General features: G+C 39.3%; 1 protein-coding gene and 1 long non-coding RNA gene across 2 annotated transcripts in view; one reads left to right on the top strand and one right to left on the bottom strand.

Annotated features, from left to right (window-relative positions):
• The window catches only part of TRPM5 (transient receptor potential cation channel subfamily M member 5), a 35,241-nt gene extending 11,641 nt beyond the window's left edge, over nucleotides 1-23,600 (top strand). Inside the window, exons 8-24 of the mRNA XM_005522332.2 lie at nucleotides 765-883; nucleotides 1,516-1,866; nucleotides 3,916-4,047; nucleotides 5,152-5,275; nucleotides 6,733-6,878; nucleotides 7,606-7,718; nucleotides 9,060-9,155; nucleotides 11,448-11,706; nucleotides 12,831-12,949; nucleotides 13,323-13,455; nucleotides 15,849-16,023; nucleotides 17,982-18,147; nucleotides 18,827-19,005; nucleotides 19,413-19,545; nucleotides 21,496-21,568; nucleotides 22,396-22,486; nucleotides 23,500-23,600. Of these exons, the coding sequence (XP_005522389.2) occupies nucleotides 765-883; nucleotides 1,516-1,866; nucleotides 3,916-4,047; nucleotides 5,152-5,275; nucleotides 6,733-6,878; nucleotides 7,606-7,718; nucleotides 9,060-9,155; nucleotides 11,448-11,706; nucleotides 12,831-12,949; nucleotides 13,323-13,455; nucleotides 15,849-16,023; nucleotides 17,982-18,147; nucleotides 18,827-19,005; nucleotides 19,413-19,545; nucleotides 21,496-21,568; nucleotides 22,396-22,486; nucleotides 23,500-23,600 (2,510 nt within the window). The remainder of the gene's footprint in view (nucleotides 1-764; nucleotides 884-1,515; nucleotides 1,867-3,915; nucleotides 4,048-5,151; nucleotides 5,276-6,732; nucleotides 6,879-7,605; nucleotides 7,719-9,059; nucleotides 9,156-11,447; nucleotides 11,707-12,830; nucleotides 12,950-13,322; nucleotides 13,456-15,848; nucleotides 16,024-17,981; nucleotides 18,148-18,826; nucleotides 19,006-19,412; nucleotides 19,546-21,495; nucleotides 21,569-22,395; nucleotides 22,487-23,499) is intronic.
• LOC148183982 (uncharacterized) lies at nucleotides 670-24,179 on the bottom strand. Its single transcript, XR_015772968.1, has 3 exons — nucleotides 24,125-24,179; nucleotides 1,713-1,839; nucleotides 670-1,144 (listed from the first exon to the last, which is right to left on the bottom strand). It is a non-coding gene; the product is annotated as an uncharacterized LOC148183982 (long non-coding RNA).
• Between the last annotated feature and the right edge of the window lie 467 nt (nucleotides 24,180-24,646).

The following is a 24,646-nucleotide window of genomic DNA, read 5'->3' on the forward strand; positions in this document are numbered from 1 at the left end:
TGGATTAGATTTCATTTCTGGTGCACCGTTCTTATGTTTGTTTATTGACAAATTATCTGTGGTAGTTACTGTAGCTCTTGTAAGCCTTCTTTAAACTAGTGTTTGCTTTTTAATCTCATGCTATTGTATGGTACTATTTTAGTCACTCCTTTATTTCATTACTTGCCTCTGTTATTAACAGAGGTTATAAAAGAATTGAAATATACAGAAGCAGTATATTATTCCAATTAAACCATTCCATGAAAACAAAGCCAAAACTCACAAGTAGACCAAAACCACCTTTATTTCAGAAACAGTCTATTTCTCCTATAAGAAATCTCCACTATATCTTCTGAAAGAAGACATTACTTGTGCTGCCATCTGTTTCAGTTTCTGTTAACTTAATGGTTTGTGTTAGCTTAAACTTAGCATGGGAAGGGGGAAAAAAAAAGACATTCTGTTCCTGATGTGCTAATTGACACAAGGCAAAACCAACAGCCAGTCCTGTCCCCTGTTTTCTGCAGGCCAGGGTCCCTCTCAACACCCAAAAGCCATTCAAACTTAATGCTTTAAATAGAGAGTTCATCTAGAAAAAAATAACGTTTTTGAATATTAGTATTTTTTAACTTAGGAAAACATTGCTGTGAAGGGTTTCTGGTTAAGCAACCCATGGATCTGTGATAGCTGAAGGAGGACTTGCACAGCTAATCAAAGTACCAATACTATATTAAATTAAACATAACTGTAAAGTACTGACTTTATTTGCATTTCCTATTTTTTTCCAGCCTGTAAAAGTCAGAGCCAGGAGGCTAAGGAATATCTGGATGAACTGAAACTGGCAGTGGCCTGGAATAGGGTTGACATTGCTAAAAGCGAAATATTCAATGGGGACGTGGAGTGGAAGGTACGAGGTTTTTTTGCCTTAGAGGACACCCAGTGTGTCCAATGTGTACAGGACACTGCAACATCCCAAAAGATGGCTTCAGTTTTTAATACCCTCTGCACACTCTACTGAGAGATTAGGCAGGGGTATTATGCTTCCTGAGGCTGTTTGTCTTTCTGCCCCACATATGATAATGGCTAAAGACAGAGGAATAACTCGGTGGTCATCTTCTCTTTCTTGTGCTGTTGGAGAGCAACAATCTTTCTCCTCTTCTGTACAGACCTTTAAAGCAAACAAACCAAAGTTTACAAAGCACAAGAAGCAGGCAGATATTACTGTTAGAAGGTGGCATGAAGAATGTCACTGCTTTCAACTGCTATATAAATACTCAATGGGGTGGGTACCTTACATCAAGTCCTACAGCACACAATTTATGTTTATGTTGATGTTTTAATATTAATGCTGGCATAGACATTTTGTCAGAGAAAAATGGAGAGTTCCACCTCTTTCTCATTGTATTCACTGTTGACTGGTGGAAGACAAAATGTGCATGTCCTCATGTTAAATCTTACCTCTCTCATCATTCATCCATGATTACCCCCCAAAATTTCCCTTTTTTGGCTTGTTTTTTTTTCCCCCTTTCATCAATCTAGTCCTGTGACCTGGAAGAAGTGATGATGGATGCTCTGGTCAACAACAAACCAGAATTCGTAAAGTTATTTATTGACAATGGGGCTAACATATATGAATTCCTGACCTACAGTCGTCTACAGAGACTCTACTGTTCCATTTCTCAGAAATGTCTCCTCTATGAGCTTCTTCTGAAGAAACATGAAGAAAGCAAACTGACCTTGGCAGGGCTGACTGGTCAGCAGCAAAATGAGCAGAAGGAGATGTGCCCCCTCTTCACTCTCAGTGAGGTCTCTAGAGTTCTCAAGGATTTTCTTCATGATGCATGCAAAGGTTTCTATCAAGACCTCAGACATGGAGGCAAGAAGAAGGCTGTGAGTCTCAGCTTTGCACTGTAGTTCTGCTCCCCTCCAATTCAGAATCTGTACAATTTTAACTAGGTCTAGTCTTAGCGGTGGGGAAGGGAGCAGATTTAGTTAGAGATGTATGGGGAATACAAATAAGATTTATATTTACTAAGGAGGGATTAGACATAAAACTAGTGGGCTTTTATCATACAGAACTTCAAGAAGTAGTACTGGAAGGGCAATTTTTTCTAGGAGAAAGAAAAGCAAGAAATGGAGATTTTCAATCCCGGGTCTGAAAATGGTCATCTTTGTACACAAACTATTCTCAGATTTATACTCTGTATGAGTAGATCATACTCAGTATTGATATTCAATAATATCCAGTATTTGATATTTACCTTGAGATCATTTTTGTCTTTTTATGGAGTGCCAGAACACAGAGCAAGAAATAGGAACAATTGTGTGACGTGGCCCTGGAAAGTGTGCTGGCCAATATATGATAAGGATAATATGTGATGGGGGTACCAATGTGGTATTTCACAGTGGTGCAATAGCTGCATCATCATTTTTGCATTTTGACAGTGTATTTAACATTAAAAAGCCCAAGTACCAAAGTTCTTGCAAAAGCACTGAAAATAGGTTTGGGCACAAGGTTTCAAAACAAAGATGTATCAAGATATTTCAGTAGGGTTCTGTTTCAGACAAACTGAAAACAACCAAGCCTTTTGGTATTTTCACAGTTATAATTATACCTTAAAAATTGTTAAAATTAGAAACTAATTTAAAAAAAAAAATCTTATTTGCGACTTTAAATCACTTTTGCTTTGGTAAAACCTAGTTAAATTAATTAGTAGTAGTATGTAGTATGAAAATATAAGTTTGAATCTACTCAGGGTTTCTTCATTCAGAAGGATGAACAAATTGAGGCGATACTTCTGAAGTCACTAAGCATATTCCAGACTTACACAGTTGCCAGAAATAAAAATTTTCCCCCAAAGCCTCACTTAGCCTTTCTGGCATTTGGCAGCAGGTGAGCTAAAGCCCAGTGCTGTAGATAAGGCCCAATTCAGAGATCAGCTCCTGCTGCCTACCAGCTTTTATTCTTTTAAAGCTTCTTCCCATGGCTGAATTCCATTATCATTGACACCAGAAAGAGCATCACAGTACTGGGATATCAGCATCACTGCAGCCAAATTGTGTGTCTTTTTTTAAGTTAGGAACAAAGATGAGACTTTCAGGATATCTTTGTCTCCTCTGAAGTTTTCAATGCAATTCAGTTGATTCAATAGCTCACTACAAACTGAAGAAACACCCCCCAACATCCCCCAAAAGTACCATTAAAATAAATATGAACAAAATCACATAATTATAAAAAAAAATTATTCTCACAAAAACCTGTTTAATTAAAAATAAGTACACCCTGGCTGCTTCTAACCAACACAATAGATAAAAAGGTAGTTTTTAAATATATTTAAAACTCAGAATTTGACCTAAGTGGCTACACTTCCTCTAGACATTTTTTTTTTAATCAAGTGCTAAAGGAATAAGCAGTGTTCTACTTGAACTGCTCTCTGCATGAGGGAAAGGTTTCTCAAAGGAAAGAATAAAAAGGGGTATTGATGTACTCTGTTCTTGTCCTGTACAGGGCCTTGGTGAGATTTATTTCTGGTGAAATAAAATGCCCTTTGTTCCCTTTTCTCTGAAGCTGTGTCCTCTGTGGCAGCCGAGCAGAGTCCAATATAATTGAAGGCAAGCTCAGATTAGTTAATCACAGGTTTGTCTTGTCTGATACTACACACCAGTGGTGAAACCCTGGCCTTAATCAAGTCAATGAAAACCTTAGCATTGGCTTCAAAGGAGTCACCCTTTCATCCAGAATGTTCTCACACGTATTGGGTTCTATCAGGGACACAGGGATCCTTTAACTCACTACAGAATGAGTTAATTATCTTGATGTCCTACTGAAAAGTCAAAGAAATATGAAGTAGCCAGCGAGGCCGAGAGCATCTTAGACCATGTCATTTGCACGGAGCGAGACTGTGAATCAGGTTTTAAATTCTACAAACCATATTTCAGGACAAAACGAACACAAAGCGATTACCTGGGCCCTTGGACATGAACCAGAAAAACGAAAATCCTTGGAGGGATTTGTTTATATGGGCAGTACTTCAAAACCGGCACAAGATGGCAAACTATTTCTGGGCTATGGTAAGCTCTGAGCTGCGGCCGCTTCAGGTGAAGTATTGGCATATTTCAAGTTTACGAGATGGGTTTTTTTGCTCAGCTTTGCAGCTCAGATGACAGATAGGTTTGTTTCCATAACACGAAACTTGGCATTTATAGGGCCTTTTATCTCTGCGTGGCTCCAGCCCTCGGGGGCCATGGGGAGAGCCGGAGCAGGTGTAGATCGGCCCGGGCTGCAGCTCGGCTCGCTGCTCCCGATGGCTCCCGGCTCCCAGCCGCGGGCTCCGTGCTTCCGACAATGGCCAATTGTTCGGCTCCGAGCGTGACGGGAGGGAAGCGGAGCGATGCAGCATCTTTCGCTTACGTGCTCCATGCGTAGCGAGCAGCATCACGCTCTCCAAGGCTGAGCTTCGAGCTGGCATAATCGGCTCCTGTTCCACAGCCCAGCGCTGTCCCCCGCATCTGGGAGCCTCCCTGCCCCCAGAGAGGGAGAGGGGAGCGCATCTGTCCCGGGGCAGCCCGGGCCGGGCTGTGTGCGTGCGGACACCTCTGCAGCCCCGGCCCGCTCCGTGCCAGCGCTCAGCCTCGGCCAGCTGTGCGCCCTCCTTCCTCGCACATCTGTGCCACAGCACAGCCGTGCTGGAGGCACCTCCACGCAGCGAGAATGTGGTGCTCTGCCTCCAGAGCGTATTATTCTCCTTACAGTCCTTCATTGCTATCCTAAATCAGAGCCAGAAGTCTCCAGCCTTACAAGGCAGAAGGACCACCAATAAAGAGCCATGGAATAGTTTGGGTTGGAAGCGACCTTAAAGATCATCCAGCTCCAACCTCCAGCAATGGGCAGGAACACCTCCCACTAGACAGGTTTGCTCAATGCCCCATCCAGCCTGGCCTCGAACACTGCCAAGAATGGGGCATCCACAATAGGCGGTTTTAATTCCCAGCTATCATCAAAACTCTCATTTTGATCAGCACTTTCGACTTTCAAAGCTGTATTGGAGGAAAGATTTTTCTTGACAGGCATGAACTTTTTGCTGTTGCTGTTCAATGTGTTGCATAGCTGAGCCTTCCCCATTCAGAAATGTGCTCCAGTGGAGGGTGACAGCAGCACCCCTTTCAATCCTACAGGGTCAGGAGGGTGTAGCTTCAGCTCTGGCAGCCTGCAAGATCCTCAAAGAGATGTCCCGCCTGGAGACAGAGACCAAAGCAGCCTCTATAATGAAAGAGGCCAAGTATGAGCAGCTCGCTGTTGGTAAGTAATGGCACTTTTTGAATGGCATTGAAAATTTAAGAAGCAACTGCCATTGGAAAGCAAGCAAGGGAAAAAAAGAAAAATACTGTTTCAGTTGTGAAAGGTCAACTTCCATGAATAATTCAACAGCCTTGCAGCACAAGCAGTCCCTAACATTCAGATACAGAGGAAAGATTTAAAACCCACTAATTTGGGGAAAATCTGTGGTGCAAGACAGGCCCCCTGGGATGCATGGATACTCTCCTGCTGCTTGTTGGTATTTTAATTGTCTGATCTCAGTACAAGGTTTGCCACAGTGATGTGGAAGATAGAATAACCAAAGCACTTCCAGGCTCACAGCAGCCTGCCTTTCCTGCAATATCAAGCTTGCTCTGTAAGGGCCACTAGAGCAACAAGTTTAAAGTTTTGTCATTGCAGCTAAAAATAATTTGAGATTACCTCACCCAGAAGAGGGCCAAGTGCACAGCAAACTGCAGTGAGGCTCAGGCTGGTTTCACAGCAGACAAGATGCCCCTCCCTTACAGCAGTCAGAAGCAGGCATCCGCAATGCTGGAACGCTGAGCCCTCTCCCCCCTTTGCTTGCTTTAGAAACAGATGTGTGCACACAAGCTTCTCTGCTGATCTGACTTCAGTCCAATCCATACCTTCACTGCTGTGAGAAAAGGGCTTTAAAATATGCCCCACATGGAAAAAAACTCCTCTCCCTCTGAGATAGTTCATCAAGCAGCTGAAGGCTCATGCAGGCGTTGCTACATTATTTACATACAAATCACATTTTCCCTTCTTCTCACAGGGAGATTATTACTTACAAAAATTAAAAATTAGGTTCTCATATAATCACAGAGCTCAAGTAATTTAGTCATGAATTATGGGGCCTAGTCCAATACATAGAAGTTCTGCTTCTTGGCTTTGATAAGTATTAGATCAGATCCTCAGTTTTAATTTCTGGCCTGGATTATGCAAAGCATACTTTCTTTAAGAATGGTAAATACCACAGCAACTAGAAAAGATGTCTGTATATCATTTTAAGTGTACTTGATCTTTTTGCCCAGCCTCACAATGTAACAAGGCATGGGCTAGCTTAGGAAAGGTACTGAGATAATCAAGTGAATCAGTAGAATGGAACAGACATGGGAAGTCAGATCTTGTCTGATGAGAAGACCTTGGTTTGGTTGGTTTTTTTTTTTGGACTGTTTAAATTTATCCTGGTTTCTAAGCTCCAGGACCAGTTTCTCTGGAAACAACTATGCCATAACACTCCTCCAGGTCTAATATTAATTTATGTCAAGTAGCTTTGTCTTAAAATGAAGGATTTGTTGTCTACAAGACAAAGCTGAGCTGCTTGTCTTCTTTAGTCTGTTCAGGAGAGTAAGGACAGCATGAAAACTCACCCTTCAAAGTATAAGAGGATCACCCAAGAGATACATTTTTTTGTCTGTGTTTCCTTCGTATGGCAGAACTATTTAGTGAATGCTACCACAACAGTGAGGAGAGAGCGTTTGCACTGTTGGTGAGGAAAAATCAGTACTGGAGTAAAACCACATGCCTTCAGCTGGCCACAGAAGCAGACACAAAGTCTTTCTTTGCACATGACGGTGTCCAGGTAAGTTTCACACGCCCCCGGGGCCTTAAGTTGGACACAGGTGAGGACTCAACAACCCCAATGAATGTATTTCCCTAAGAACCATCCTTTGGAGAAGGGACCCTTCTCTCCCCCAGCAATAGACAAAGAGGACATTATACAATATCCTTGCCAAAGCAGCCCAGTTCCCCCTTTCCCCACCCTCTCATCCAGTTGGCACACAGACCAGCGTGCTGAGGAGAAGGTTTAGCCCTTAATCCTTCGTGTGCATTTTGCTTTTTATTCCTTCCTCGCTCACAGAGAAATATCAGAAAAGCACTGTAAATCTGCCTGGGGCATAATGAAGCTGCTCCAAGATATGAGGTAACTCTTTGTTCAGATTCAAGAGAGAGCTCACTGATAAAAGTTAAATTAAATTACTGTTCAGCTTTGCTCTCACAACCTGACTTTTCTCTGCATACACAAAGCTAAATTAAGAGTGATGCTGCTTTTATCTCCCAGTGACTGACTTGGGCTTCCTTAATACTACAGATGTTGTTTAATTCCATTTGACTTGCTGTTTTTTCCACTGGTCTCCAAATAACTCTGCATACTCAACATCTGCAGGACACACAGAGAACCTGTTTGCTCTGAAGCTGTGAGGTTTTCAGAGCATTCACCATCTTAGGAGTCGCTGAACATAGGAGTACTTTATCTGCAAGTACCTTTTTGTGATATTAAAGCCATCTCTTTTCTTCTTGACTTTCAGGCCTTCCTGACAAAAATATGGTGGGGAGACATGTCTACAAGCACACAGATCCTCAAGTTAATCTGTGCATTCTGGTGTCCTTTCCTAATCTACACAAATTTAATATCATTCAGGTATAAACATAACTATTTGGGTCCAAGAGATAAATAAGTGATGAAAAATAAGCCATTAAAAGTATCCAGACTCAAAATTTCTCCCTGAAGTGATTAAAACAGTAACATCACCTAATATCACCTAACCAAATCGGTTTTCTACAGGGCTGCGTGATTTGTGTGTCCTGTGCTAGTGCCTGTTGTCATACTTAAAATATCAATGCCACAGTTTCACAGAGATCATTCTATTTTGCAGTCTACAGGAAAGCCTGTTAGAATTCTGTCAGCTCCAGATTCTTCACAGCAATGCATAGAATATTTTGCAGCTGTAGCACCATTTGTTTGTAGATTTGGAGATGTCTGGCTCAAACCTCAGTATCTTATCCAAGGAAAAGAGCCATCACAAAGCAGTGTTAGCAGCCATAAGCCTTGATAATCATAACACATGATTGTTATCACAATACACAGGACTGACATTAAATTATCAGTCAATCAATCAATTAAGATTTTCAAATTCAGTGCCTTACAAACCTTAGGTTTTCTTGAAAACAAGGCCATGCACAATAAACCCCAACAACTCAAAATAAAAAAAACCACACCACAAAAACCAACCAACTAAAAAAAAAATTAAAAAAAAAAAAAACAAAACAGAAAAGAAAAGAAAAGAAAAGAAAGAAGAGCAGCCAAGCTGCTCAGATGGTCGAAAATTTGGGCTCTGACACTTTAGGAAAACTTCATAACATCCAGAAAATCATACACAAATCATAAGAATTGGCAATACGAAATGACATGTTAATATGAAATACATTTTTCTTAACTCAATCTACATAAAAAGCAAGAGGAAAACTAGTTTGGCAATGCTGACTTAAGATTTGCCTTCAGCCAGTATCACTAATGATGATCTTCAGCTATCAGATTCACAAATTCATTCAATGTGATGATTTCCATTTTTTGTCTCCTTTCCCTGGACATGCACATGTCACATGCCCCCTACTTCTTCTGGCATTTCCCTTCTTAATTGCTACTAAGAGTAACTAGGAAAGGAGCATTGAGCAATTCTCTTCTAAGCCTGACTGAGGGGTCTATTTCTGCTCAAGTCATAATTAGTCTGAAGAAACTGAGCATCCTGCTCCATTTTTATGAAGCACATCAATTACCATTTCTCTGAATCCTGTGGGTGACTTCAGCTTCCTCCTTAAAAATAAACAGAATTAATAAAGATTAAGTTTATGCCCTATTTAATAACTCCCCAGCAGAACAGATCCAAGATAAGTACATGCTAGCAGTTCTGTATCAGTGCCAATTCAGTAGTGAAAAATGGCTAAGCATCATCTTTTAACTAATGAGTTTATTTCCTTACAGTGAGGAAAAACAATCAAAGGATGAGCCAGAGCCATTTAGAGAGCTGGACAGTTTGGATTCAGAGAGGACTCTGTTTTTCTCCAAGGAAGAAGATAGGTAAGTTTAAAACCCATCAGCTAATGTAACTTCAATGAAACAGTCAAAGAACAGGACACTTCTCATGGATTAGTGACCAATTAGTGATGTAAGGAGCAGCTGAAGGGCCAAGAAAGTCATTATTCCTCAGGAAGTGCTGTGCCCTTGGCTTACTGCTGTTGTTGCTCTCTCAAAGGAATATAGAAAATAAACAGGGATATAGCACTGTTTTAAGGAGACACCAGTTTACTTTTTCTGAGCAGGTAATGTCTACAGAACAAGGAATTTACTTGGGAATCAAATAGCATTTCCTGACATTCCCATCAGCTCGTGATGACCAATACACAATGGACTTTAGGAAGTTATCAGATTACTGAGCTGAACAGAAAGAAGGTTCTCAGCAAAACCTTACATCACTGCGTACTTTCTTACAAAGGTATACTTACACCCGTCAGTACCAGGGAATTTTATGCTGAGTCAGTTTCTCATGCTCTTAATTTATATTTTAACAGATGAGCCCTGAGGAACTTTACGAGTTAGAGGCAGCATCACGCAAATGGGTAACTGAGCACAAAGGTTTTGTCAGTTGCTTGTGGTCAGTCATAGATCTTTGATTCAGAAAAGAATCCCCACCCCCATACCTCTACCACACACTCATCACCAAAATCTGAGAGAACACAAGGACTTAAGTCAGGATAAGTAGACTTTTGATTGGCACAAAGTCCTCTTAATGGCTAAAGAGTGCTAAATTACCACTTATCTTTTCCATGATTTAAAGAGAACTCCAGAAATATGTGAACAGAGGCAGAGAGGAAGCATCAGCTGCAGTATGAAGTCCTAGACCAAGTCAGAGTTATTAGGTTCTATTTTTACCTTTGGCATTTAACTGCTGGTATATTGGAGAAAATCATTAGTTCTTTTCTCTCCCTCCCTAACCTATAAAATAGGTGTAAAAGCATCTGCCTCTTGGGAGCTATTTGTAAGCAATATCATAAAGCACTTCCATATCCTGAGTGCAGCATGGTTTGGTCATTACATTCCACGTTCCAATTGCTATTATCCTAGCAATTTATTTTAACAAAGAGGCTCTCTCCCCCAGATCTATTTCAGCATCTTACAGTAAAGCTGCAATTATCTGTTTATGATATTAGCCTGTTACCATGGGAATGTATCTCATGATGTCATAAATTGAGAGGTAGTACTGAATCAGGCAGATAGAAAAGATTGGCCGCAAAGAGAACTTTTTCCTTGTAACAAATGTATTTAATAATTAGCAAGATTGTCAGAGGAAATTAAAAACCAGTAAAGAGTCACTGTTTATTTTCTGTGAGGTGAAATTGAAAACATACCCTAGTGTGCACATCCTTTGTTGGAGATCAAACTTCTCAGAGTAAGAATCACAAAATTAAAGGTCCAATAACATCCCTAGCTTACACAGGAGAGCATTTTATGTGGAAACAAATCTCACACAAAGATCAAATTGCTATCAGACTTGCATTTTCTTCACGGGATAATTTCCATTGCCAATAGATATCACTTCATGTTCCAAAACACAGCAAAACAGCTGTAGATGTACAGGTCAAATTTCCCTTCAGTTACCAAAATACTTTTGTGTCATTCCACAATGCTCAAAGACAACCTAAATACATAATATATGAAGTCAACTCTTTTTGCTAAAAGGCTTCCATATTGCTTTTTTTGCAACTTACTCTAATTTAATCACAAAGGAGAAAGATGCCAGTTCTGTAAAGGAGCAAGGTATTCTTCAGCAGGTCTGTCAGATTCCGGCAAGGATAGTCAAGAAACACAGGCTTAGTACAATCCAGCACTTAGAGACTGGGTCAGAAGTTTAAAGTCACAGCAGCAACAAGAACTTCTGCAGGCAAACACTGCAAGAAAATCTTAAAGCAAAGATAATTAAGAGCTGACTCACAAAATCTCATTGGCCATTTTCTTTTCTTTCCTATTGTATAGGTATATAAAGAGCAATTACCCTTCCCCCTCTCCTTGTGCATTTGCACTCCATGCAGGAACACAATCAAGTTAACGAATAAAATTAATCCAGCTAAATTGAAACCACAAAAATGTGCACATACTTCTGATGTGACTTTGTTTTTCAAAACCTTTTTGATTTGAAATATTTCTGCTATGGTAATGTGATTGCTCTGACTTCTACAGCCTTCCCCCTTGGCCAGCCCCAGCATCTGCCTGTTACTATCTTACAAGAAGCTTTATATAGAATAATATTGAGCCTATTCCCATGAACTAATTTTAGGAGATTGTCACCAAGCATGTATTCTTTTTGGTTTGCAGAGGAAATGACACACTGGAAAAACAGAACCCTTCTGCAAACACAGCATGGGCAACATTCATGTCTACCCGGTGGAGAAAATTCTGGAGTGCCCCTGTAACTGTGTTTATGGGGAATGTTATCATGTATTTTGCTTTTCTCTTTCTATTTACTTATGTCCTTTTACTGGACTTTAAACCACCTCCGCCTCAGGGTCCATCTGTTAAAGAAATTGTACTCTACTTCTGGGTGTTTACCCTTGTCTTGGAAGAGATCCGACAGGTGAGTAACCTGCATCACCTTAGTACAAACACAGCAAAACCTGCAGCAATATTTTCAGGAGATTTACAATCTGTGTAGCTGTACAAGCTTGGAGATTTCAAGTGTTAGGTGCACAGGTGAACAATACAGAACTTACCCTATCCTAAATATCTCACCTCTCTCTCCTAGAGCAAGCTCTTCCTCCACCTCTGTTTTTCCATCCTACTGCAGTCTTAGCCAAGCCAAGTGAGCTACCAGCATTCAGATATTCTTTGTTTTGTAAAGTCCCTCTCTGATTTCACTCCCCAGAACTAAGTCCTCCCACCACAAATAATGTAAGTTGGAAGTTATATTCTACACCTGGAGGCACAGCAGACAGCTCTACATCCTTTTAGGAGACTCTTCCTTGCTAGGGACTGTTTAAAAAATCACAAGCAAATGAATTCAGATTATTTGTGGCTTTTCCTAAAATACTCTTCAACTCAAAATATTAGCATATCTCTTTTGGGCTTGCTTTTCTTTAAAAAAAACCAACCAACCAAAACCACCAACCCCCAAAAGCCCTTTTCCATTAGTCTCCTATTACTGGTTTTGGAATGACTTCAGTTCAAAAACTGAAATAATAACAGCAGTGCAAGTGTGTTGCCAATTGTGGGTGCATAAAGTTCTTCTCTTTAGACACAAAAATAAAAGCAGTTAAAATAATTTACCCTGGAAGAAACAGTAGGTGTTCATTATTTAAGCAAAACACACAGGGATATTTGTCACAATTTGAAATTATGCAGCAAGGCCATAACCAGAGGAGGACATGGAAAATATCTGGATCAAAAAACATTTCATTATAAGCCTGTAAAACATGAAGACTGCCAGTCTAAAACACAATTAAGAATGCCAACTCCTTGCCTAGATAATCAGACGTGCCTTCAACTGACAATTCCAGTATACAAATGGCAAATCTGTTCATGCTGTTTAGATAGCAATGCCTAGAAACTGAACTCTGACTGGAAGTTGCATTGTTTAACAGCTTTTTTTTTTTTCCTCTTTGCAATGAAAGAGAAAAAGGCAACAGGTATTATGCTAAAACTCAGAAGGAAAGAGTGAAAGTGAAAAGTGATTAATACCAATGGTTATTTCTTTTTTTTCAGAGTTTCTATACAGATGAAGACACAAACTTAATGAAAAAATTTAAACTGTACGTGGAGGATAACTGGAATAAATGTGATATGGTGACCATCTTTCTCTTCATAATTGGGGTAACCTGCAGGTATATATTTGCTCCACATGAAATGGTCAGCATCAGTAGCAAGGGCTGTGTATGTCAACTGACAGCTGACTTTCATGTGCATGAGAGGACAGGCTCTCACATTCATTTTTACAAACTTTGAGACATGCTTCTGCAGTAGGAGCCCCTAAAACTGATATATTCAAACACATGTACTGAAAAGCTCTGCTTTGTTTGTTTGTTTTCCAAAATCTCTTTTTCTCAAGGTACCTTTTGTCTCTTTATTTGTTAATAAATCTCACTGAAGCCAAGAGAGAGAAAAGAGTGTTCCTCCATCTTTTGGTTATTTCTCATCACTGTACAGACATTAGCAGTACTTGCTGAGAGCTGACACTTCATTGCATGTGTTCTGCAGGATGCTGAACTCAACTTTTCAAGCTGGTCGTACAATACTTGCCATTGATTTTATGGTGTTTACACTTAGACTTATCCATATTTTTGCAATTCACAAACAACTTGGACCAAAGATCATAATCGTGGAAAGGATGGTAAGTGTGCAGTCTGTCTCAGATAAATACTTGTGCCTTCTAAGAAATGGTGGATATGAAATCTTGTATTTAGAAAGGAAATACCTTTATAATCTGTCTTTATTTTTACATTTTTAAGGCTTGTCATTTTGCATATTTCTGTATTTTATAAGATGCAATGTTTGAAATAGATCATGTCAAAGACCTCTATAGCTGGTCCCAATTTACTAATCCTTATACCTCACCTAATAATCTATCCTCAGATCTGTCAAATGAAGAGCAGTCTTTGCCTTACTGCTATTCCACCTACTTCCTAAGCTGTGTGCATCTAGGGCAAACACCTCAGGCAGATGGCAGGCCATGTACAGAAGCGCAGGGCTTCCAATGCATGACTTGGGGAAACAAATTATGGTTTTTGCAGCAAGTGTGGAAAAGAAAAATCACTGAAAAAGGATAGTTACAAGTTTCCTACAGGAGTTATTCTTACTTGTACTTTTTAGTTCCCTGTTACAATGAAAACATATTAGTACTTTGTAAGCAGATTTTGGAAGATGTTGATAAAATATTTTTATTTATTATCACTCTCCTGTGGGAAATGAGACATTGGGATTACAGTTACTGTGCTTGGGTATGCATTGGTATGCCAAAGTAGCTTTTTATTTAGGCATGTTAATCCTCCAGGTCAATTAGCTCATACTAACTGATTAATAGAGTTCATCTAATTGTGAGTACCGTTACAGAATCTACAAATATTTGATTTGTGACTCACAGCAGAACTCAGCAAAAGCTCTACAGTCTAAACAAGCCCATACATTGAATAAACATAACTACCAAGCTATGTGGATTTTGTCTATAAATGCAATAACTGGAACTCTAACATGACATTTGGTTGGACTGGCAAAGGGGTAAATGGCAAATAAATATTTGTTCTTGTTCATTATCTAGCTTATGGCATTAGCAGACTTCTATTGTAAGAGAACAAGTCAGATGAACAGCTCCTAACCCTTCCTTCGCTGCCTGCCAAGCTAAACCAGGGTCTTGAACAAGTCCTACAAGATAACCCAAGGATTGGGAAGATGCAAACAGGAACATAAACAGCAGCCTAGACAAAACCCTAACATAGGCTCTTTTATCTTTGCCCCACTCAAGCCAACACAATGCCTCAGCTTTGGTATTTCAGTGTTGAACCTTACATCAAAGAAAGAAACAGTGAGGGTAACTTCAGTAAAGGAAACCTGCTTAAAGGGTTCAAGGGGGTTCACACAAAATCATCTCCTTTATTTAATGGAGAAGCCACATTGAAGACGAATCCCATGTCTCTTATGGTCTTTCCCCTTTATACCCTTGCTACAGATTTGCAGGAACAGGTCTGGTAATTTCTAAAACGCCAGAACAGTGTTCATTCCAGAACCATACTTCCAGAGACACTGCAGAGAGGAAAAAAATAGTTCCAGACTTGTCACCATCCTCCCATCACCATGATCCAGTTACAGCCCTGCAGTATTCCTAAATCTTACATCATCCAGAAAACAAAATAGACTGATGGAAGTCAGACATCAACTCTGTCTTGTCTGGCTTAGAGCCAATGTTTCTTATCACAACTCCAAGTAACATCCTGGAGCTCTGAAATGCCTGTACTTTTGGGTAACTGTACAATCCACTAATCTAATTGAAATGAATCTACAGTCCCTAATGAACTCTGCCAGATCAGATGGGGAGAGGATGAAGTGTTCCTCTTGCACCAGGGAAAAATTATTGCACTTGAAATGCATATTAGATTTTTTTTTTTTAAGTAAGTGTTTTAGGATTCAATTACTTCTGCTTCTGTAGAGAAACACAATGTTTAAAAGCAGGAAGCCCCAAAAAGAATCTTTCAGATGCATCACTTAGCTTGAAAACTGAAGACAGAAGGAACCTGATCCTTGCAGCCTTCACTGCCTGCTGTATCAGTAGCTCAGTATTCATCAATGAGCACTGACTGCTACCAGGATTCTCTGCTGCAGCAGAACTCTTGTAATTCACAGTAAAGTAGTCCATGGTACTGAGATAGCTCACAGAAAATATGCACTTATAATGTGACAGTCACTTAAGAGATAAAATGTATTTAATTTTTAAATGCTCTCATTTTTAAGTGTTTGATGATTGGAGAGCAAGATTTTAATTTAAAATGTGCCTTTATCTAAATGAGCTATCAAAGAAGAATGCTTACTGTAGGCCAAGGACAATATGGGAAGAGCAAGGTCAGACAAGGAATTCTGTGAATGGAACTGTATCCTATTCCACCTCCTTTAACCTAAACAAGCTTGTAAAGAAACAGAATTATTTGAGCCATATTCATACAGAAAGACTACTGTTCCTGGACTATGCTGTCACAGTCACTGCCCCTCCTTCTCTCCCTTCCCCTCTCTTTGCAGATGAAGGATGTTTTCTTCTTTCTATTTTTCTTGAGTGTGTGGCTCATTGCCTACGGTGTGACAACTCAAGCTCTGCTTCATCCTGATGACAGCCGAGTGGAATGGATATTCAGAAGGGTTCTTTATCGTCCCTACCTTCAAATATTTGGCCAGATTCCACTGGATGAAATAGACAGTGAGAAAATTTCTTTCCCCCTAACTTGGCCATTTTTGAACGGACACTTCTGATTAGAACGTGGAATTCCTTCCAAGTATTGCCCTTTTTTAATTTTGCTTTTTTAAATCTTTGTCCTACAGGCCAAAGCTTACACATTACTGCTACACAAATAGTGTATTTGCAAAGAGATAATGGACATTGTGGAGTTACACTAGACTGTAAGGGCTGGCCCTATTTAGATAAGGTCTCAGAAATAAGCAAGGATTTGCAGTTTTAAAGGTTGGCATACCTGCTTTCACTTTGATCCATTTCCTTTCAGTTTAACCTAGACCCAGATAACCCTTTGTAAACTCAAATAATAAATAACAGCACCTCCACATATTTCGGCAGTAGTGTAATGCAGCAGTGTTAAAGCAGTACTACTCTGCCTATAAGCAAATGTATTTTAGAATAAAATTTACTCCAGAGCACTTATTTACTCTGGGGATAAAGCTGCCCAAATAAAATAAAGCTAGTAATTGCTTATGTGCAGCATTGCAAACAAAGCAACATAAAAATAATCACAGGACACTGAAATAATTAGACATAAAAGTTCAAAGGCAACATTTCTGATAGGTAAGCAGGTAAAATAAAGAATAGGTCACCTCCCAAAGAAGTCTGAAGTAACACCACAGCATTTAGCCAGTGCTAAATGTCACTGGCAATAATGAAGTGGGATTCAAACTTGCAGTAATATAAAATAGAACCAAAAAAAAAGACACAGACAGAAGCAAACCAGTCAGTATTCTTTCATGTTCACTCTGCTTAATAAGAAAAAAATATAGAAAAGCCAAAAACCTGAATGACACAGGAGTGATTCATGTCCATTTTAAATACCTATGGTGTAAGCATGCACAGCACAATCAGTCACTCTTATTTCCATTAAAGTAATTTGAAAGAAATATTTCTGGAATATTCATTTTTCAATTTCAAATTTCATTTGCCAAAAAGTCAGATGTAGCACTCCCTAGAAAAGTGTGTTTCTCTCCACTGAAACTCCAGTGGGTGTCTCCACCTGGATAAATAACTGGTCAAGAGTAATAGAGAAAAAAAGAACCAATTACATGGGCAATTTCCAGAAGGGATTAATTTCTCTTAGGGCCCTCTGGGTCTTATTCTGTTTAACATCTTTATGAAATATATGGAAAGGGAGTGGGGTAATGAGGAGGACAATATTTGCTGACAAAACTATATCACTGGGTAGCAAAGACAAAAATTGACACCTAAGAGAGACAGAGGAGCCTCATGAGTGCTGAATAGAATGAAATTCAGTGTAGATAAGTATAAACTAGTACCCTTGGTGAAAGCAATCCCAGCTTGGTGAGCTTTGATATAACCACATGCTCTAATGAATGTAATCAGGGGATTATCTGTGGCACCAGGGAAAAGGTTTATAAGGAAAAAAATGGAGGGAAAAAAAGTAAATATCATTATGCTGCTCTAAACTTGTGGGTTTAATTCATAGCTGGAGAGAGACGACAGCACTAGACCTCTAGTGTGATGCAGTAGAACCAGACCTTCTTCCTAAGCTCAACTTCAAGCTCAGATACACAAAGCACTTTAAATCTAGAATGAGGAGCCCCATTCCCAGCTTTTATTGAGTTTTCTCCTCTAATGCACATGCCAGGCACGAGGACACAAGAACGTGGAGGAACACAACTCAGAGGTGGTTTGACTTTGAAATTCAAAACTAGTCTAAAAAGGATACAGCCCTTTCAACACAATCCCCTTTTTTGATGAACACTTACTACAATCTTGCCACTAAATAAGCAGCCAAGCTGTGGAGGTCTGCAGTGTCCTAGGGCTGCAAATATCTTGCACAACAATGCTATGTCTTTTCATGTACACAACACGATTATACTTCCACAAAATAAAAGAAAGAAACATGGCATTAGGATTTGTCCTAACTATTTTTTTTCCTTCATCTTCCTTTGCAGCATCACGAACATATCCCAGGAACTGCACGTTTAACCCACTGCAGACTTTGCAGAACACGCCATCCTGCCCTAACAGCTACGCCAACTGGCTCGTCATACTCCTGCTGGTCATCTTCCTACTTGTCACAAATGTCCTCCTTATGAACCTCCTGATTGCTATGTTCAGGCAAGAGTGATTTCACTAAGTGTCAGAATAGAGGCTGCAAAGCTTTAAGTGGATGCCCACATTTATTACCTCACTGCTGGCTATTCCTTTTGGAATACACTTGTAATTTTCCTAATGAATATTACTCAGGGATTGATAGAGAGAATCCTCTGATCAGATAGCTTTTAAGTTATCATCCTTTCTCTAGCCACATTGGAGACAAAGAGAAAAGAAGCCTCTTTTACTGCTAAAAATTCAACAAAACATGCACAGAAGGGTCTGTGTCCCTGGCTGTGTGGAATCACAAATCTGCAGGTGCACAGCAGCCATATATTTGGCAGACTTTACAGTGGGTGATTCGCACATCATGGAAATGCTTGCTATCAACACAGCTAATAATGATTCATTTGGTTGAAGAACTGATGTGGCATGTTTGCTGATCTCTCCTGAGCAAAGTAGAATTATCTTTCTGAAAACAAAAAAAAATGCCAAACAAAACAAATGTATCTTTTAACATTTGCAAACTGCAACTACTGTAATATCTAAGAATTTGCACAAACTTTAGATTAAATTAACACTACTTGCTGACCTTGCTGTTCCTTTTTTAAGGTAAATACAGGACTAAATTTTGTTATACTCATATTTAGCTTGTTGTGGTGGGAAGAGTTACATGCTTTTATTCCCTCCCCTCATATTACAGTTACACTTTTCAAGTTGTCCAGGGCAATACAGACATCTTCTGGAAAGTACAGCGCTACAACCTGATTGTGGAATACCATGGCCGGCCTGCCTTAGCACCACCATTTATCATTATCAACCACATTACTCTGGTTCTCAGAAGACTCTTCAACAAAATGGAACACAAGAGAAAGCACCTGGGTGAGTTGTTAACAAATGTGATCAAGCAACTGTAGTGCCTGGCTCTCTCTGAGGACATGGTGCATACACAAAACAGGAGAGGATTTCCTTTGGCCAAAAGTCACAAAGAGTGCCAGGAGAGGACAAGCCAAAAATTAAGGTTTATAATTTAAACTATAAGCAGTTTCCCACAGTACATTTCTTGATGCACCATAGTTATTACAACAAAGGTAGCAATTTAAAATGGGTTATAGGGATTTGATTTCTGAAGATTCAACAATTGATAGGTTTAAGGAAGTTACTTAATTTGTTCCTGAGTTTTTCAGCAATTAACCCTAAAAACAACCTTCCTTTAGCATATCAACTTTTCACTACTAGTATCAGAGAAAAAGGGGTAAAATTTATTTCTTATGTTATTTTTCCTACAGAAAGAGATCTTCCACTGGGCCTCGATCAAAAAATCATGACATGGGAGCTGGTGCAAAAAGAACATTATCTTGTAAACCTCGAGCAAGAAAAGAAAGAAAGCAATGAAGAAAGGCTGAAGGCCACATCTAATAAGTAAGTTATTCTGACCCACAGTAGGAGTAACTTGCAAGCCTTCAGCTTTCAAGGAGTTCAGCACTGAAGTTCTTGTAAAGTTTATATAAATGGTCCAACTGGAATGCAGTTAGGAAATACACAGTCCATGAAAAAATGTGAGAGGCCAGCATCACTACAATGTTAGAGTGTTTGTCACTCCTGAAGTATGTACAATTATAGACCTGTAAGTTCCAGCCAAATCTGCAGCCAAGCTCAATGAAAATCTTATTAATGAAGAAAATGGTGGAAAAACAGTGTGTTTGCTGGGCTGCACCACACATAATTTCATCCCCTGTAGGAATACAACACAGAATTTTGAATGGAAGTTTAAGATACCTTTAATTAGCCATAGATGCAGAAGAACAAATACTTATGCCTTCATGGCATGGGACTGAGTCTCCATTTGTGAACTTCTCTGTATTTCCCCACTATAAATATCACTTGAATTGGTTAAGCCTGATGAAGTACAAGTCCTAAATTGTTATTCAGAGGTTCAAACCTTTAAGTGAAACACAAAGTAGTTATATGCAGGGAGAATATCTAAGATAGAAAATCACTTCTCAAAGAAGCTTTAAACACCTATTCTGTTTTCTCTTACAATCAAACAGACTTCAAATAGAGGCACAATAGGTGTGAACGTTACCATAATAAGAAAGTTCCATGGAAATGTTCCTGGGCTGCTTTCTTTCAAAATAAACATCCATCTCTCCAACTCACAGAACAACTGGAGACCAGAACAACATACTTACATTCCTGGAATATACTCCTCTCCCTCTACTTCACATAGATTCTTAATTCACAATAATTTAAAATTATTATATAGTTTTAAACTTTATTCTCATAAGCAGATCACTGACAAGCCCCAGGAGCGAGAGCTTAATTGTTGAGATAAAGCAATAAATATATGTACAATTGCTTCCCAACAAAGGGTACTACATCCTTTATACAATAAAGGATAAAGATGGTACACTGCAGATGAAGTTACTGGAGGGGAAAAGTGAGAATCCATCTGGCTTCACAATATTTCAGCTACAGCAGAGCCAGAGAAAGACTAAAAGAGATTCAGATGAACACCACTACCCCCGTGGCTTTTATTTTTTGCTCTTCGGTGGTAGCAGTGTAGTTTTGGGATCTTAGGAAACCTTCAGGAAGTGATTCTTTGAACTTTGTTTGCACTGAACCAAACTCAAATGCATTAGACCCACCCAGCAGCAGGTTTTTCACATAGATAGGATTGGAACATAGCCTGTGAGAGGGAAACTTTGAAAGGGGAGCCAGGAGAAACCAGGGAAGGATTTGCCAAGCCTATGAGGAATCAGATGCTAAGAATAAGGAACTGATGGGAGAACAAGATGAAGGATGCAGAAAGCAAGGGGATAATTTGGAGGCAATGTATGGAAGTTCATGAAGAAATCCCTTTGGACTGCATTAAAAAATATATTTGACTGTCAAGACAGTTTGCAGAAACAAAAGCTTGCATAGATTTTAAGTGGCCTATCTGCATTGTGGCCTCAGTTCTCACACCAGGATCAGTTTCCATTTGGTACAGGTGGGAGAGACACAAATGGCTGGAGAGACAGAGCTGCTCCTTTCTGCTTGATTTTGAATCTGTCCTTGATTTCTCCAGCAACTGAGGCTAAGTGGCCCTCACCAGAAGCTGAATAGCTGCCCTGATCTGTCATTTGTGAGCCCCTGGGCAACAGGTGCATGGGAGTGTTCCAGAGGTGCTGCTCTGCCCAAAAAATACTTCTGTGAACACCTCAAAAGGACAAAACTTTTAAAGGGGCTGTGGGATGTCTAAGAAGCACAGAACTGCAGTGAAGGACTGTGGCTGTAGTAAAGTTACAAGTGGTTTGTGTTTTATGATTTCTTCTGAGGCCTCCCTTTTTTTTTTTTTTTTTCCTCAAGGTGTTTGCTTTGTTTCCACAGGGTGGATAACTTGTCTAAATATTTTAGTGGGTTGAAAGAACAAGAAAAACGATTTAAAGTTCTGGAAGCTCAGGTAAATAGTATTTTCTAGGCATTTATATCAGCTTTAGGATTTCACCATCTTTCTCATTTAATGATGGTCTGGCAGACCCTACTTAGGGACAGAAAAACAGATCTGTATTATGGTTTCACTTTCCTTACTGCTTTCTGGTATTAAACATATATAAAGAAAAAATTCTAAACTCCTGTAGAAAGGAGAAAAGAAAATACAACATTTATTGCCCTCTTTGGTAGTTTACTTGAGAGTGTTTATTTTCTTTGTTAAGGATGCTTCTGGAACAAAATGCAAAATGCTTCATCTTTCCTCCCTCCATTCTTGTCCTTCTCATTGTTTCTTTTTTTTTTTTAAATGTCAGCTTGGAAAATGCATTCTGTCTGATATAACCTAATCTTCTTGTACATCAGTTTTTCTAATTTTCTAAAGTTACCAAGTACCAACATCTCAAAAGGGAAGTGTCCAGCATACAATTATGAAATCCAAATAATAGCAGGAAATTCTGTCTTGCACTTTTGATGACAAACCCTTGCAATATAAACAAACAACATTTTTTACACAGTCTGAAAATGTCAAACCACCTGCTGTGTAGCACAACTCTTATTGTTTTCTTTATCTCTACAATTCTCCTGATAATTTTGGCCTCACTGAAAGTTCTTTATCTTAATACTCCTGCTACAGTTTCCTGCTCCCTTCTTATCCCTTTTATGGCTTCCTGAAAAAAGTCAGGCTATACAGGTCCAACAGAAACACACAAGGAATGCTTTAGTAAGTTTGTGCCAGCTTGAGGTAATGCAGTATACTCACAAAAAAGGGCAGGTGTTTAATCACTACCTATTTTGTAGATTTGCTACTGTACGGCTGTTATCTCCTCCATGGCAGAGGTTTTAACCAAAACCAACCTCTTGTGCACTCCACCAGCTCCAAACTATACAGGTAAGTACTGAAAACAATCACAGAAAAGCTAATTAATACAGCTGAACAATAAAATACAAAAAATGCAAGGCAGAAAAAAAATAATTGGAAAATAACCCCATAAGGAGATACCTAGAGGTACTGGGAATATAAAAAAGGAACAGAATGTTCTTACTTCAGAATGAAAAAAAATTACCCTTTGTAAAATGCATTTAAGCTTTGGGACAAGGACTGTCACTTAGGGTGAGTTAGAATAATCTCACCCTGTTCAAGCACATAAACAAGTATCTATTTACAACAGAGGATTGCCTTGGAGGTCTCTTGAGTCCATGAGACAATCCTCAACAAAAGTGTTTACAATGCATAATAATAATCATTAAAAATAAAAACTGAGCAAGTCTCATTTTTTTTTTTAATTAACAGAATTCATTTGCTTTTAGAACTGCACCTATTTCTGTCAGTCAAGAATTTTGTCCTGTGTCCCAGGACTCCACCGTATGGAGTTTAAATCATTAGAGACAGGAACAAACTATTTCTCACTCACTGCAGAATAGCCAACACAAGAAAGACTTTGGATATCCTTCTTAATCTACCTATTGCTATCTATTACACAAAATAACTTCCAAAATTCATCAACTGAACATATGTATACTACATGGAAAAAAGAAGTAGCTGGAAAACTCAAAGTCGTGACAAGACTTCAAGTCACTCAGATTTGAGCTAACCTCAAGCTTTACTTAATTCTGTCAGAAGTTTATAGAATATTTATGTGAGTTGCTTCATGATCAGTATTCCAATAAAAAAACTCCATCTTGTAGAAGGCTTCCCAGACACTTTAATACTGTAACTGCATAAAAATCAGAAATTTAAATAGCTGAAAAATAAGCCTGTGTTTATTATTTACTGAGCAAATGCAAAGTAATACAATCTACAGTCTTTTTTTTCAGCATTTTAAAGTTTCTTAAATAATTACTACTTTGTGCCCCTTGTCCTAAGGCTTTTAAGTGAGCACATGACTCTTCCAATCCTATTAGGCGCGAAGAGAGCCAACACAGAAGCCCCTTTGCCGCAAAGAAGTGAAAGAGAAGAGCGTGCAGATCAGTTTGAGACTGACATCGAATACATTGATAATTAAATTTTATTCTATTTCTTCACATCAAACCTTTTGTCCTACTGAACTACTGTAGAAGTAAAATCCTAATCTCTTTAAGGCCTAAGGGCAAACTCTCTATGCTAAGCATGATGTATGCTTGACATTACTGAGGATTTCTTGGTCTTTCTCCTTCAATTTCTTGGGTTTTCTTTCCTGCTCTCCCATAGCACTTGGTCCTTTCTCCAAAGCCATTCCATAAACAGCACTAAAGCCTTCTTCTCCAGGGTGACTACCACCTTATTTTCTAAATACCATTTGTTCTCCAGATACCACACCCTCAATCCACCATCATCACTGCCAAATTCAAGGGAGTCTCCCTTTGGAAGTGCAATCATTTACGCACTTAAAAACATGCTCCTTCCTTGGCCAAGAAATCAAGCTTGGACTCCTGAGCTGCTTAGAAAAGGAAAACACAAAATAGTTTCCAAGGAAAGGGCTTGAATGCTGAGACATTACAGTCCATGCAGTTCCTGGAGTTCCTGCAACTCTCAAACAATTGCACTTACCAGCTTCTCTTCCCAGGCTGGCTCTGGTACTCCTTGCTGGTACTCCTTCTTAAGGGCTCCTCTCTCAGCTTCAGAGACGAATCCTCTGGTTTTGTTGTTCCCATGCCCCATCACAGCTGCTGCCAGTTTCCTGCTGGAAAGGAGCCTTTGCCTCCATGTACAACACCACATGGAGTGCCTCCTCTACATCTAAGCACCTGATTTCATTTTACTTTTCTTTCTCAAGGGTAGGGGGAAAAAAGAAATCACTTAAGACTTTAAAACAAAAACGTGTACCAAGAATTATCCTGCTCTCTAGGAATCTGGGCTGTTTGTGGCTTTTTCCATTACTTAAACTGGCTTGTACATTTTTAGCATAAAAAAGCTCACTGGCTTTATTAGAATTTTGCAAGATACACCAATAAAATATCAATACCATCCTCTAAGGGGAAATTTCTTTGGAATAATATAAACAGCATCAAAAGGGGGAAGTATTGGGCTGTGTCTGACTCTGATAAGCTTCAACTTTATTTCCTCACCCAT

The sequence above is a fragment of the Pseudopodoces humilis genome, chromosome 7, assembly GCF_049639895.1.
Source record: "Pseudopodoces humilis isolate 2021_Gansu_Grassland_sample_001 chromosome 7, ASM4963989v1, whole genome shotgun sequence".
Taxonomy (NCBI): Eukaryota; Metazoa; Chordata; class Aves; order Passeriformes; family Paridae; genus Pseudopodoces; species Pseudopodoces humilis.